The sequence below is a fragment of the Rhinoderma darwinii genome, chromosome 5 (genome assembly GCF_050947455.1).
Source record: "Rhinoderma darwinii isolate aRhiDar2 chromosome 5, aRhiDar2.hap1, whole genome shotgun sequence".
Taxonomy (NCBI): domain Eukaryota; kingdom Metazoa; phylum Chordata; class Amphibia; order Anura; family Rhinodermatidae; genus Rhinoderma; species Rhinoderma darwinii.
This window is the reverse complement of record NC_134691.1, coordinates 275,117,427-275,133,885: the sequence shown is the minus strand read 5'-3', so window position 1 is coordinate 275,133,885 and position 16,459 is coordinate 275,117,427. Positions and strand designations below refer to the sequence as shown.

Sequence of the window (16,459 nt, the reverse complement as noted above, 5' to 3'; positions counted from 1 at the left end):
AATAAAACTCTGCACCGCAGGTCAGTTTTCTACGCTCAGTATTTACCTCATCCACTTTGCTGCTACTGTATTTGCTGTGGATTTTCTGCAACTAATTCCGTTGCGGAAAATCTGCAGTATTTACGCAACGTGGAAACTGGCCCTTACTCCGTTTACTCAAAGGCTATCTTTTGTATAACAGGAAAAACTATTAAAATGGCTGTCCACGTCGGCAATGTTGGTACTTTTTATTACTTCTTATATAACTCACACTATAAAGGGCGTAAAAAAAAAGTTAATAGCCAAAATCGCTTTTGTTTGTTCACATTAGCTCTAAAATAATGTAATAAAAAATTTGCAAAAAGTTGCATGTACCAAAATTTTGTACAAATAAAAGCTACAGCTCGTCCCGCAAAAAGTAAGCACTCACACCGCTTAGACAAAAATATTTAAAAAAAGTTATGTCTCTCAGAATGTGGTGAAACAAAATTTTTTTTTTAAACAAATAGTTTTCTTTGTAAAAGTAGTAAAATATATTTTAAAAAAAACTATATAAATTTGGTATCACTGTAATCGAATTGAGCCGCAGAATAAAATTAAGTTGTCGTTTTTACCGCACGATTAAAGCCGTAAAATCGAAACCAAAAAAACTATGGAGGAATCACAGTTTTTTTCTAATTTCAGCACACAAAGAATTTTTTTCAGTTTCAGGCTGGGTTCACACAACCTATTTTCAGACGTAAACGAGGCGTATTATGCCTCGTTTTACGTCTGAAAATAGGGCTACAATACGTCGGCAAACATCTGCCCATTCATTTGAATGGGTTTGCCGACGTACTGTGCAGACAACCTGTCATTGAGGGTATGTTCACACGAGGGCGTCCGTAATGGCTGAAATTACGCGGATGATTCAGCCTGAAAACATCCCCGTAATTTCAGCCGTAACGGCATGTGCAGGCGCTTGAACGCCGCGTCCATTACGAACGTAATTGGCGCTGCTATTCATTGGAGTCAATGAATAACGGCTCCAATTACGGCCAAAGAAGTGACAGGTCACTTCTTTGGCTCGGGCGTCTATTTACGCGCCGTCATTTGACAGCGGCGCGTAAATAACGCCTCGTGTGAACAGACAGACGTCTGCCCATTGCTTTCAATGGGCAGATGTTTGTCAGCGCTATTGAGGCGCTATTTTCGGATGTAATTTGGGGCAAAAACGCCCGAATTACGTCCGTAATTAGTGCGTGTGAACATACCCTTACGCGTCGTCGTTTGACAGCTGTCAAACGACGACGCGTAAAAATACAGCCTCGTCAAAAGAAGTGCAGGACACTTCTTTCAAACGTAATTTGAGCCGTTCTTCATTGAACTCAATGAAGCACAGCTCAAAATTTACGGCTGTCAGAGAAGCCTTGCAAAATGCGAGGAGGTGCAATTACGGCTGAAACGAGGCAGCTGTTTTCTCCTGAAAACAGTCTGTCATTTCAGCCGTAAAAGCCAGCTAGCGTGTGCACATACCCTCACAGTACATTATATGGTACTTTAAATGGTGCCAATTGAAAATACAACTCATACAGCAAAAAATAACCACCCCCCTATTGACGGAAAAATAAAAAAAAGTTATGGCTCTAGGAAGGCAGGTAGTGAAAAACGTAAATGAAAAAGCAAAAAACGTCTGAGTCCTGAAAGGGGTTAAATAAGAAAGCAGCCCATACTTACCTCTCTCTTCCCAGACGTTCATGCAATGGGGGCTCCTGTCACCTCTGTTCTCGGTTTGTATACAGAGCGGCTGCAGTGGTGACAGTACATCACCGCTGCAGCTGCTCTGTATACAAACAGTGAACAGAGGTGACGGGAGCCCCCAGCGCAGGAACGTTTGGGAGGAGAAAGGTAAGTATAAGTTCTTTTTTATTTTAACTTCTCCTCTACTGCTTCAACAGAATATATTTTTAACCCCTTTAACGTAATGTGCACAGAGTCTAAAAAGGCAACAAATGGTAAATGTGCACTATGGAGCAACTGAACAATGTGCCCATCTGCCATTTATTAACAGTGTCATTCAGTGCCATCTTGGTGCCCATTTTCCACTTATTTCCCCTTTAGTGTCCTTATGTTCAGTTCCTCCTTGATGCATATTTACCATTTACTGCCCCTTAAGCACCCTCTGTCACAGAAGAACAATAAATGGGCAATTTATGTAAAATGGGCATCGAAGGGGCACTGAACAGGACACTAAAGGGGCAATAAGTGGCAAATGGGCACCAAGGTGGCACTGAATCCTCTGCCCATTTGCCATTTTTAGACCCCATCAGTGCCCCCATACAACCAAAGCCCACAGTCTGACTGACCTGCTGGGCTTCTTACAGTGCACTGTGCCCGCTGATGCTGCTCGAGCGGAGCCCTGGGGAAATAGCAGTTCATGCCAGACGAGGAACGCATAGTAAGATAGTCTCCTCCCTGTCTTTCGTCCTGAGTGATGTCATTACGCCTGATCATCACAAAAGGATGTAAGACGAGGAGGGGGAGCGGTAGTTGCGGCGCGGGTAAGCCAGTAGTGAGGTCAGTGAGTGACACCTGACCAGCTGGTGCCCCAAACACTAACCGCAGAGCGGGAGAAATTCACCCACTGGCGCCCCCTTACAGTATGGCGGCCGGCGCCCTGTGCGACCGCATGTGTCACACGTAGCTAAGGCCGGCCATGTGTATAGTCACTGTCTTGTCACAGCAAACTGCACTGTTGCACAAACTATACAATTTCTCCCTTCTTTTGCTGCGAGAGGTCAATCTCACCTACACTTAGGGAACCTACTCCTTCCTACCCATTCTCATTACCCTGAAGAACGTCTTTTTTATTCTTTGACTGTAGTGTATTTTCATATTGTTGCACACAAAAAGGATTTACAGTTACAAAGAGTTGCAGTTACTTCATGTGAAATAAAATTACATTTTAGACTTATTTTACAATCGAAGGACTATTTATTGTGTGCATGCGTTTTATCTATAGTTAATAAATCACAATATGAATTACTTTGTTCCCAGTTCATTTTACTAAAAGCACATTTTTCTTGTATGCTGCAAAAAAAAATGAAGAGCAAATTTTGGTGCAGAGAGTTCTAGGCTCAGAGCAGTTCTACAAATGTATTTATAATAAAAATTATATGTACAGAGCATCATTCAGATTATATAAGGAATACTGTGCACAAATGTGACATGCACTATATAATGTTACTCTGACATCAATCACAACATGACAGTAATACATCACTTGCCATTGGAAACTATCTATTAAACAGAGCCCTTAGGTGTGTGCGGCCCGTGTCATCCAACAAGGCGCATCAACAACTCCTGTGGAAGGGGGCACCACAGATGGCACCGGAGGCGTGAAACTGCAACAATCCTAATATTAATTGTATAGCAGTATTATTTAGGCATTGCATAGCACTTATAAGATTATTGATCTATTATTTGTTCACTGTATGTTGGTATTTTATGAGTAAAGTGTGATGTTATTTATTGAAGCATTGTGTGGCACTGGTATTTATTGATACATTGTGTGGCACTGCTACCAAGGTCCTGTACAGTACATTATTTTTGCAGTGTATAGTGGTGACAACACTGTACAGCATTGTTATTCAGGCAACTATATGGAAGTGTTATTTGACCGATGTATGGCACTATTATTTAGGCACACTACTGTATGTGGCGTGTAATTAGGCCCTGCATGGTTATTTGTATACTGTATGCCAGTACACCATATGGGAGGAGGAGGGGGCATCACCACAAGGTACTGCACAGGGTATCTTTAAATGTAAGGTCGCCCTTTATAACCACCTGTTATTTTCTCTGAATACCAAAATGGGTTTTGCCATCAGTTCCCGAGAAGCTAATTAGGAAGTGAGAACCAATATGGCTGTACTTCCTTTTGTCACTTCTGCAAAAATGGCCTCCGCAACAAAGGACATACATTTCAATATCTCTAAGTAAAATTAATATAATTACCAAACTAATTTACTAATAGTCCAATTTTAAAGGGAACCTGTTACTAAGTTTGAAGCCTCTAAACCACCAGCATTTTGTTATGCAGCCGGGGTTTAGTGTTACAAACATTGCCCTTTTCGGCAATCGTTAGTAAAAAAAAAAACGTATTGAAAGGAGTTCAGGAGAGTAGTTCATCATGCATATATGACGCTGAGGACAGTCCCCTCTTCATATACTTATTTAGCGTTAATAAAAAAAATGTTTTGCATTTTTAGCCTCTCCAGGCTTTTATGTTAGTATCGGTTTTGTGAGCCTACCTAAAATAATAAAATGGCTTGTTTTTGTTATTTACAGAAATCTATAATTTTAAGAGTAGAAACATATTGCTAGAAAAGTGTTCAAATAAACTGGCAATTAAAATGTACAAAGTTATTAGTTCCACTCAATTATGGTAAATAATACCATCACCACAGCTGGCTGGTCATTCAGCCACCCAATTCCTCCATGTTTTCCTTCCTCGAAGTAACCAGTTTCCAAGGTTTAGGTTGTACTCTGATCCGTGCAGGTATAGCAGCTTGTTTATCATTGAACTATCCATATATACCGTATCGTTTTAATCAATAGATACTGCTGATTTTAATGGGATCTGTCGACAATATATAGTTTATCGAGACTCCTAAAAAGTCCTTGGACATTGGCTATAGAGTAAAAAAAGGATCCAAAACATTCCATTATTTTTGCATCACTGAAAAATATTGTCAGTTCTACCTTTTATCTCCATTAAATAATTTATGAATACATTATTTACATTATGTCCTAAAGGCCAATTTACTTACATAAATAGCACGTAGAAACGCTCGTTCATGATCATTGCTGCTCTAAATGGGGAAACAATCAGCTTGTTCACAGGCTGATCTCATCTTTTATGAAGCCAAAAAATTATCAATGTCAGCAGCACATCTCCCCGTGTACACAATACATGTACTTTACATCGGCCTGTGTGAAAGGTCTTTAAACGACTGCTGATCGACCTGTTATATCGTCGACACTTGTTATGGGCACAAATCTCCCCGTGTTAATCAGTCTTAATGTTTCAACACTGCAGGTATAAAAGCCCTTTTACATGGACCATTGATCATTTGTTGGCGAATGGCATCTTTTATGCGGGCCAAAAAAGGATCCCTTACGGGTAGTAAATCTCCATGTGTAAATAGGGGATGTGCTGCCGACACGATGCAAAATGTATGGGGGAACGAACGCATTACCGATCATTCGTCCCCATACATGCCGATTATTGCTCCATCTAAATGAAGGATAGAGCGCTGATCAGAATGCTGTATTGTATATCAGCGATCGTTTACTTGGAAGACATTCTTCCATTGTAAAAGGGCTTTAAGTTAAGTAGGCTCAATCGATAGACGGGCAGATAGATGATAGATAGATAGATAGATAGATAGATAGATAGATAGATAGATAGATAGATAGATAGATAGATAGATAGATAGATAGATAGATGATAGATAGATAGATAGATAGATAGATAGATAGATAGATAGATAGATAGATAGATAGATAGATAGATAGATAGATAGATAGATAGATAGATAGATAGATAGATATGTTAATTATAAAGAGCTTGTATGCAATAAGGGAAAAAGTCTACTTTTCACCAAATACAGCATCAATGTCTATGGGCTAGGTCTGGTAATGCAGCTGAGCCCTATCCAAAGGGGCTGAGTTGCTATACCACACAAAGTCCATAGACAAGATTGGGGCAGTTCCTGGGAAAAAAAGTAGACCCTTTTTCATAATCACATACAAGCCTTTTAAAATGGACACAGCTTTCCTGCTAACCAATCAGCAAAAACAAGCGGCTAACACACACATATATATATATATATATATATATATATATATAGACAAACAAAAAAGATCCAGCAGCACCGGTGGAAAAATGTAGGAAGATGTGGGTGCAAGCCCCAGAGAGCAGACCAAGCTCTCAATATCCACAGAGATCCAAAAATAGGCAGCACACCATAGAGTTAGTGAAAAAAGAGGGTACTTTATTGGCCCCAAGTGCGACGTTTCAGCTCTATCCACTAGAGCCTTTCTCAAGCCTGGAGAAAGGCTCTAGTGGATAGAGCTGAAACGTCGCACTTGGGGCCAATAAAGTACCCTCTTTTTTCACTAACTCTATGGTGTGCTGCCTATTTTTGGATCTCTATATATATATATCTTTACTAGTCCTTATCATTGAATTAGAATATCATCAAAAAGTTAATTTATTTCAGTAATTCAATTCAATTTCATATATTATATAGATTCATTATACACAGAGTGATCTATTTCCAGCATTTTGTTTCTTTTAATGTTGATGCTTATGGTTAACAGATAATGAAAACCCAAAATTTCATGTCTCACAAAATGAGAATATTATATAAGCCCAACTTCAAAAATGATTTTTAATACCGAAATGTTGGCCTACTGAAAAGTATGTACAGTTATAATAAGTCCAGAGTCAACGCAGCCGTCTACCAGGAAATTTTCGAGCACTTCATGCTTCCTTCTGCTGACCAGCTTTATGTAGTTGCTGATTTCATTTTCCGGCAGGACTTGGCACCTGCCCACACTGCCAAAAGTACCAATACCTGGTTTAATAACCACAGTATCACTGCGCTTGATTGGCCAGCAAACTCGCCTGACCTAAACCCCATAGAGAATCTATGGGATATTGTCAAGAAGATGATGAGACACCAGACCCAACAATGCAGAAGAGCTGAAGGCCTCTATCAAAGCCACCTGGGCTTCCATACCACCTCAGCAGTGCCATCGGCTGATCACCTCCATGCCACGCCGCATTGATGCAGTAATTCATACAAAAGGAGCCACGACCAAGTATGGAGTGCATATACTGTACGTGTTTTTCAGTAGGCCATAATTTCGGTATTAAAAATAATTTTTGAAATTAGGCTTATATTATTTCTCACTTTTTGAGACACTAGATTTTGGGTTTTCATAAACTGTTAGCAATAATCATCAAAATTAAAAGTAAAAATGCTGGAAATAGATCACTCTGTGTGTAATGAATCTATAGAATATAAGTTTCACTTTTTGAATTGAATTCCTGAAATAAATTAACGTTTTGATTATATTCTAATTAATTGAGAATGACTAGTGTGTATATATATATATTTACTGTATACTGTATATAAATTAATTTTATTATTAGCGTTCTATTTTAGGCTACTTACATATTTAAATTGAATTCAACCCTTAAAATGATTTTCTGTATTACTCTACAGTATATCTAGCCAATAATCTGGAATATTTAACAATATTCTGCATTCTTTTTGTTACTGGATTTCACAGGATTAATTCAATGACATATATATTTAGTGGTAATGATCATAACGGATTGCAAATCCAGGCTATAGTTTGCCTTGAAGGGGATGTTTTATCAAGGCAACCTCTTCACCTTTTTTATGTGACGATCCTATCCCCTATTTCAATTATATGTCATCCTAACCTAGTCCAGGACTAGGAGCCATGTTCCATATGTGCTTCTGGATTCATGGGGGCAGCCTCCTCCCTAGTCTCTCTCAGGCCTTATATGAATTATTATCTGTGACCACAACAATTAGGTCTATTAGGACACTAGACCCTCTGGTCTAGTCTCAGGAAGTGATGTCACTTGATTGACATATGCAGACAGGAAGACATCCTTTAGCGCAGACGGGGGCATCAAATTGAAAATGACTGCACTCATGTTACTTGACATGTTGTCTCTGTAAGGACCTGTTCACATCAGCGTTGGCTTTCCGTTCCGGGGTTCCGGCTGAGATTTCTGTCGGGTGATTGATATCAATGGTGACAGAAACGGAAGCTGTGGTTTCAGTTTGACTTTCCGTTGCGGGGGTTCACCCGACGGAAACCTCCGCCGGAACGGAAAGCCAATGCTGATGTGAACAGGCCCTTACATAACTTACATGTTGCTTTGTCAATGAACTTGGGCTTTAAGTTTACCATAGATGTCTTTACCTTACTTAGAAACCGATACTTTGCATTTTTAAACGGCTTGGAGAAGAACAACAGTTTATCATGTAATAGGATTTGCTGCATTTGGACTTTACTTTTGGGCATTTAGTGGACATTTAGACTTTTTTATGGTTTGAAGAGAAGGTGATCTGTTCTACACTTAAAATATCCTTCTGTACAACTTCTGAAAAACAAAACAATATCTCTTTTTGATAAATATGTTCAGAGGAGTCAAAGATAATTGAAAATGCAAACTTCAATCCAACTCCAATTCTTTTTGAGGAAAGTATCTGTCAAGAATATGCTTATAAAGCATGTGAATGACACTTTGTGAAATTGCAAACACTTTGTATAATTAAAAAAAGGAAAGTTTAAATTACATATCCACTTACTGATCATCAGCCTTAACAAAATACACATTGTTTGTGCCAATACCAAGGAAAGCAGCTGCCTTCTTCATGGAGTAGTGACACTGTTGAAAACAAAATAATGACTGTACATACAGATGGAAAATGAACAGTATAATTTTAGTTTACCTAATATAAATGAAATAATTACACATTTGGGAAAAAGCAAATATACATATGATCCATCCCGAGAAGTTCATGTTGAATTCATAAATGTATGGGCAAAGTAATATGTAAGGATCACACTGTTTCCCAAAGAAAAAAGAAAAATGTCCTATGTAAAAAAAATTATATATATATATATATATATATATATATATATATATATATATCTTCATCACTTTATATTACATTTGAATAACAATAATAATAGATTATAACGATCTAGGTTATCCTGTTGCAGCAAGTTATCAGGGTCAAGTTAAAGACTGCTATATCTGTACATACTTTCCCTGTGTGTCTGTGTTTTATAAGGCAGATTCAAATATGTATTTACAATGTATATGCCGTCTATAAAAGGAATTTAAAGTGATATTCTGGGAAAATTTTAACAATTAGTAAACTGGAGATACTAGGGTAATTTAACATCCTTGAGTCATTAATTCCTTCAATCTGGTCCTCCAAAGGCAAGTTTACAAGCTGCACTGTATGCTATAGGTCAATAACGACACAGGAAATAACGAAAGTGCTGCATGTTACTGGGCTGTACAGGAGAAGCTATCAAAATGACGCCCCTTCTCTGACATCACTCAGTACTTTGAAGCTATTGGCTAAAGCTTCACCTTACAGACTTCCTGCTCTGCACGCCCCTAGCATTTACATAATATGGTTATTACTAAGAGCTCTCTGCTCCATTTTAGTTATTTCCCCCTGTTTTTTGTCTAAAATACAGGAGGCCCTAATATAAATGTAGCTATCCTTATCTTGACTGATAACTTGCTGCAGCGCAATAACGTATCGCTTAAGCCATTGAAAACCATTGATAAAGCCAAATTAAAGTTTCTTGTCACAGTGTATTTAACACGTTGAATGTCAAGTTAAAGATTGTTATATCTGTATGTTAAATTCTTCTGGAAGGTTTTAACTAATATAGGTATTTATTGTAAGTCTGCAAAATGTATGTTCTCTCTGTGTTTGTATGAGTCTCCTGCAGGTTTTCTTGTTTCCTCCCACACACCAAATAAAAACAAAACCTATGAAATAAGCCCTAGTGTGTGTAAAATAGGAAAATTAGGTTGTGAGCCCCATCGGGGACAGGGACTGAATTGAATGATGACAATCTCTGTACAGTGTTTGGTAATACTTTGGCAACAGGAAATGAATAAATAACATCTATAATCTAATGAGAAATTAGAAGATAACTATTCCCTCTTTAGGTTTCTGGGCAGTACATGACAGCTATTGGGTTGCTCCGAACCTGAGCATGTCACGTGGCGAAAGAGCCGCCTATATGAATATCTCCATGGGGCGGTGCGACGGGGGGGTAGGTGGAGAAGGTTGTTGTCTAGGATGCCATCTACGAGGGGGAATCTTTTATGGATTTAAAAGGAAAATGCCATTTTTATTTATTATTTTTTTACAAATTAATGTTTTCAGAATGTAAGGGATTTGTGGGAAAAACAGCGACAGGGGACAGTTAAATTAATGATTGTCCATCTGACAACTGTCATGTTAAACGTTAGGGAGCATGGGGACACCTTCATAAACCACTAACTTTGGCACCAATGGAGCTCATCTTGCCCTTGCCCCATGTACCTATGGAAGAGCCAGGACCAGGAATGTATATATTTACGGCGTGGCAAAAGCATCATTGTCAGCTTTTTCTCGGAGGGTCACTTTAATAATTGTAGCACATTATACAACTTCTCATAGCCATGCCACTTTCTCTGGATACTTCTCACTGTCAAGGTGGGTTCAAAACATATCGTAAATTTTGCATGTGCTATAAATACTGGTGCATCTTGCTTAGTAAATCTTCCCTTATGTGCTGTCTGGGCAAGCAGTTAAAGTATTTATTTATTTTTACAGAGGAGGAAGAAGAAGTTGAGATTTGGCTATTGGATGAATCAATGTAGAGTTGAATGATACAAAAATTAAAAGAAAAAAGAAAAGCTGAATATCTAGAACATACATATAGAATGTTTTGCAACTAGTGAAAAACCCTTAAACTTGCCTTTGTGATTCTCAGTAATAAACTCATTGAAAGTGCAAATTGGCACCTGACCTTGTGGCTTATTGAAGTCTGGGAATCTACAATCTGTTTCGAGAAAGGGTTTAATGATATCATTCTAAGTATACATTAATTTATATGAGCTCATTTAAATATTTTTAAATGAGTCTTATTCCCAATAATCTATGATTTGTGCTCCCAAAGTGTATAGATTCTTGTATTCTCCAGATAAGCCAATATGGTTTGTAATAAATGAGTCTCTCCAGATTTGTCATAGACCAGAATGAGAAAATGTTAATTACAAAGGGATTGTTTGCCGAGGTTTTATTTTAATTCTCTCCCAAATGATTCTATAAAGCATTTCTCACAATAAAAAAAAATCAATCTCTTTAAATTCCACAGACCAGGCTGTTAGCTGCATGAAATATTTAATACCACTGCCATGCATCCACTAGCATTCTCTAAATTACCACTTAAATAATAAATCTCTTTTTTTCTTAGCTTCTTGCTGTTTCTCTATCTGTGTTTGTACTCACATTATCCATTTTCATTGAAATGTTAATCATTTGAAAAATAAAAAAAATAGTTTTATTGATATAAAATGAATGATTTGTGTATTAAAACCCGTATAACCCACTTAATATCCTTTCTGACTGATGACTGATAGATGGGGCTACACCTCTTTGACCCCTACATTTTGGGAAAACACAATCAGATGACCGCCATTGTGCAGGAGAAACTTGGCAGTGGGAGCCGTAAGGGGGTGAAGAAGCAGGGGAGAGCCAATAAGACATGTGCATGCCGTTCTTTAATATAGTCTATGTTACAAAAACAGCCGAGGCTCCTGAACGGTGGAAGTCCTATACGTAAGATTTTATACTATGTAATATTTATGGTATAAACTATTCTATCCTATGGTTATTTCACTAATTTATATTGTCGGGATACACCTTTAAAAAGGTTGTCCCATGTTGACCTCCCATTTTTTATTCAAGCTTCCACAACTTTTATCTCTGGAGGAGCTCAAATTAATGCATTCTATAGTCCACCAGAGGGGGAGCCACTCTTTGCAGCGGTTCTCTGCTGTGGAGCATAGAGAAAGGGTCCAAAACAGAGACCCTCCTTTATGATGTCCATATGATCTTATAGGGGATATGGACAGGAGTCGTTTATACGGAAAACTACTCCTCTAAAGAGAAAAAAATATATAAATCTGGATACATTATGACATTACATACACAAGATATCCGTTTTAAAAAAATGTTGTTGGTGGTTTAAATATATAAATAACAGAAGTGCAAAATGGCAATTGGTTAAATAATATAATTCACAATATTTATAGTAAATACACATAATATTTTTAATGATGATATAAGAAGTGAATTGGTTTTTAATTAGTATTCTACTACTGTCTGATTTTTCAGATCCATTGCAATGTTTTAATGCCACCAGAGGTTTCCTGACCTTTAAAATAACTCTAGTACAACTAATATCAGTGTCCAACAAACCTGCAGCCTACAAATGTGTGATACTGTGGTGGAATAGATCCATATAACTTCTCATAAATTATTCTTCATTTGGTAAAAAAATAGACATGCCTTTACCAAGATTTTGGTAATATTAGGTTGAAAGGGAATTCTTTAAGACAAGGTCCTAAGAAAGTTAAACTATAGAGCATAATTGCACCCACTACATTGTCCACCAAAGTGCCACTCAGTGGGGTGAGAGGACACAAGCCCATCAGGGAAAAGGGATGTAGGACAGGCTATTCTTCTGGTCCCTTGATTAGAACTTTGTGAGCATATTCAGTGGACACAATTGCAGTCAATAGTTGATGTATAAGAAGATGATCCAGTGTAAAAAGTCCCATATCAGAAAAAGTTACAATTTATTTTATGTAAAACTGTTGTTTTTAATTAGCCAATGTTTTTAAAAATATAGTTAAATGGGTTGTCTGGTTTTGAAAACATATTTTGAAATATCCTGCTAGGAAACTTGAGTCCACTGTTCATTCTAGAGGACACTGACCATCCATATATTACACGGACAGTCCATTGATTTTATCAGACACCATGTAATGCTTCATATCTGATGTAATGACGCTGCATAGGAATTTATCACTTACTGACAGGTTTTCTCTCAGATCACAGTTAGGAATTTCCATAGTGGACAATCCTATTAATATGTGTTAAAAATTTAAAGAAAGAAAAAAATGTAAAAGATGTATGTAGTCATAAGACACCTACTATTTCACTATAGTTAAATGAGGATGCATACCGACTGTATGTACCTTATGTAGAACCATAAACTCAAACTGTCTATTGATAATTTTAGGTTAGGATTAAGACATTTTAAAGGAGATGTCTAGGCAGTTGGCGGTTTTTCATACTTATGACCTATCCACAGGATAGGTCATCGGTATATGATCGGTAGGATTCCGATATTCGGACCCCGAACAGATCAGCTGTTTCGGCTCTCTCCGGGCACTGGAAGGTATGCAGTGCCAGAAGCAGATGGCTCATTACACTGTATAACGGCCGGGCTGGGTTACTGCAGCTCTGCTCCAATTCACTTGAACAACTGCCCCTTGCTTGGACAGCCCCTTTAAACAAGACAATTCTGGCATTTTTTTTTCTCCGGAGACATATATGGGTTGTTGGGAAGAGCCTCATCAATTCTTCTCCACACTTTTGTAACCACTGTGCCATTTTATACAATGTTAGTAGATAGATTTACATTCACATTACCAGCTTTTACCATTTACATCATTTTAAGGTAAAAAAAAAAAAAGTAATGTTAAATGTTGGCCAACCGTCTATTCTTTTCTGTGCAATGAAAATCAGCTAAACATTGGTTTGGCCAATAAAAATCTTATAGCCAGATTCATGCTGGTGTTTCATAGTGCTTTTTTTTATTCTTTATCTCTATATGCTTTTCAGATTTTTATACTTTTTACAGTGTGAACTAAAAATACCACTGACTGAATGTCTTACTATACGCAATGAAGAAAGTGAACATTTAAATACAGCAAATGCCTAATTTTCTTTGTCAAAGGTGAATACCATACCTCTTCTGAAGTAAACATGACAAGCCGAGGAACACTTGACAGTCCATGCTCTTTTATGTCAGGACAATACTTGTACCTCGCTAGATTTACAGCGTACATATTGGACACTGAACCACCTAGAAATAAAATAGAAAACATCTTACATAGGTTTATGCATGGTGGTAACAATCTGATTTAATTCTATGACATTGTTGGTTCTCTGACTGGTCATCCTTCGTATTTTCCTTCTAGTCTAAGTATACAGGACAAATATAATGGTCTCCACTTTATCGATATATATACAATACTATCAAAATAATTTAGAAGTGAATAACCCAATATTGTCCAAAAATAAATGGTGTATTTTCCTAGTGGTGGTCACTGGTGTATTGCCGGTAGGTGAATTTCTCATTACAGAGACATAATTCCTTCATAGAAAATAATAGAAGCTAAAATGCTTTAATACGGTTCCGATTTTCGCCTCTTTTGTCTTTGGCGCTTTTCACACTATAAACTCCTAATGTATACACCGAATATACAGCTCTAAAATTTGCAACTGTATGCCTGACACTTGCATACATTGCTCATTTACTCTCATTGTAAAAAAAGAACGTATATGCGGTATACATTTTCTTACGGGGTCTTCTTGTATTGAAAACATGGTCATTTATGCTTTTCAATACAGTAAAAAAAAGTATGTCAATTGGGGTCTCAGAGAAAGTGACCTATCCACTCGACTTGATAGGATTGCTGAATCGCCATTAGTGGACCTCTATGTTCCTGATTGATTGGGTTCCCAGAGGTGATTAGCGTATTCACTACCCATATAAATAGTGACCACTAGGGACGTACCTAGAAAATCCCAGGCACTATAGCAAAAAACAAAACAAAAAAGACCTGATAAATTACCAAGACAGATCTGTCTTTGGCTTCATGTAGGTTGGTGCAATGGCATGAAAAAACTGACCCCTAGTAATAAATGGCAGGGCAGACAGCCAAAGACCTGATCTAGTTGTGATTTTAATGGAGAGTCAGTGGTGAAGGCACACTAGGTTCTCAAGTTATTGAAGTTCCTGAGGCACATGCCCACATGTGCCCACCTTATCATCTGGCCCTGTATACGTCATTTCCCAGTGGTGTGAACATAGCCTTACATGAATGAAATACAGCTCTGTAATAGAAAATTCTCCGGGATGCAAATCAAGGCAAAGCAAATTTTCATCTGTAGTTTCCATCATATAACAAATAACAAGGACGATGTAGACATACCTGGGCTAAATATGCCATCTCCTTCCTTCCAGCCTAGAAATTCCATCATCTTTAACAGGACAACCTCTTCAGTTAGTATAAATACTGGGGATACTTCATATGTGTATCTAAGAGATAAAACACAAAAGTTTATACATGTTTTATCAAAAGCTTCATTTTCTTCACAAAGGCCATTCACACTGGCATTTTCTTTACGTTTTTGAATAGGTTTTTATAGAAACAAAATTGCAAATTTTGCCATCAGTTTGTTTTTTTTACCTTCAAAATAAATTACAATAAGAAAATACTATGTTTTAATTCAGAGGTTTTGTCTGCATTATAGTATATGGAGTTAGGCTATGTTCCCACTGGCATCAAGGTTTCCCTTAAAAATTGAACAGATAGAAAAATAAATAGAAAATGTAAACTGTTACTTTCTAAAAAAAAAAACAATGCCAAAAAATAAATAAAATAAAAATATGTCACCTAAAATGCAAGAGGGAATTCAGAATTGGTTGTCTTATATAAATTTAAAAAATGGGTAGGTTTATTTACAGGATTAGCACCATTCTTGTCAATGGACAGTGGCGGATATTGCAGCTGAGAATGGTGCTGAGCTGCAATACATTGTCTATAGGTCCCTCTCTATTTGTCTATTGATCTACCATAGCTATATATCGGCACTAGCTTTATTAATTAATAATGGGCTTCCATTTGCCCACTTACCCCTAATATACCGGCTAAACCCGTGGACATATGCTTGCTAAACATCGTCAGTGTAGCGATGAAGACAAGCAGTACCATTGCACACAGTGTAAATCACGAGCAGAGTGAAGCTCTCTGGCACTATGTTGCTATTCTGTGTATCTGCGCATGCGCTGCTGACTCGCTCCGAAAGTTGCGGTCCTGGTTAGGCTGTACGCGCTAAGTCCTTGTTCCATGTCTCTGCGCATGCGCCGCCTCCCTGCCTGTAATTGGACCATCTCATCTTGTTGTTCATTTGTCGGCTACATACAGCTGAGAGACCTTAGTGTCTCCCTCATTGTCATTGGTTGTCTGGTCCGACACACCTCCAGATGCGTCATAGACGTGTCTATATCAGGATCCTTTTCATTCCGCGCCGCCATTAGCCCCGTGTACCCCTGAGGACGCTACGTAGTAGCGAAACATGTCGGGGGGGCTGCTAATATTTTAATACACTGCCGCTGATCGGACCTATTGGTGCATACTAGTTACCTTAACAAATCTAATTGACTAGGGAAGATACCAATACTCCTACGTCAGAAACTACATTTGCCTGTTAAATCAGTTTACACATGCTTGTGTCCGTCTCTCGGCTAGTGAGAATTTTAAATTTATTTATGTGGTCTGTCTAGCTATACGTAGCTTAATAAAGTTTATTGTTTTACACATCAGTGGTGGCTGGGAAATTGGGCTTGGCTGTTTGCAGGCAGCCCCTCTTTTGTATAAATGTATATTGTGCCCGCCAGCCACTAGGGGTCACATTCTTGTCTGTTCCGAGCTGCAATACAAGACACAGCCCATGGAGAAGTGTGGCGCTGTTCCTGGGGGAAAAAGCAGACCCTTTTATTCTAATCA

At 37.9% G+C, this 16,459-nt stretch overlaps 1 protein-coding gene across 1 annotated transcript in view; it reads right to left on the bottom strand.

The window, feature by feature from the left end:
* Positions 1–16,459, bottom strand: part of GADL1 (glutamate decarboxylase like 1) — a 235,213-nt gene that overhangs the window by 152,754 nt on the left and 66,000 nt on the right. Inside the window, exons 5-7 of the mRNA XM_075827176.1 lie at positions 14,882–14,988; positions 13,634–13,749; positions 8,382–8,461 (exon numbers count right to left, since the gene is read on the bottom strand). Coding sequence (XP_075683291.1) covers positions 8,382–8,461; positions 13,634–13,749; positions 14,882–14,988 — 303 coding nt within the window. The remainder of the gene's footprint in view (positions 1–8,381; positions 8,462–13,633; positions 13,750–14,881; positions 14,989–16,459) is intronic.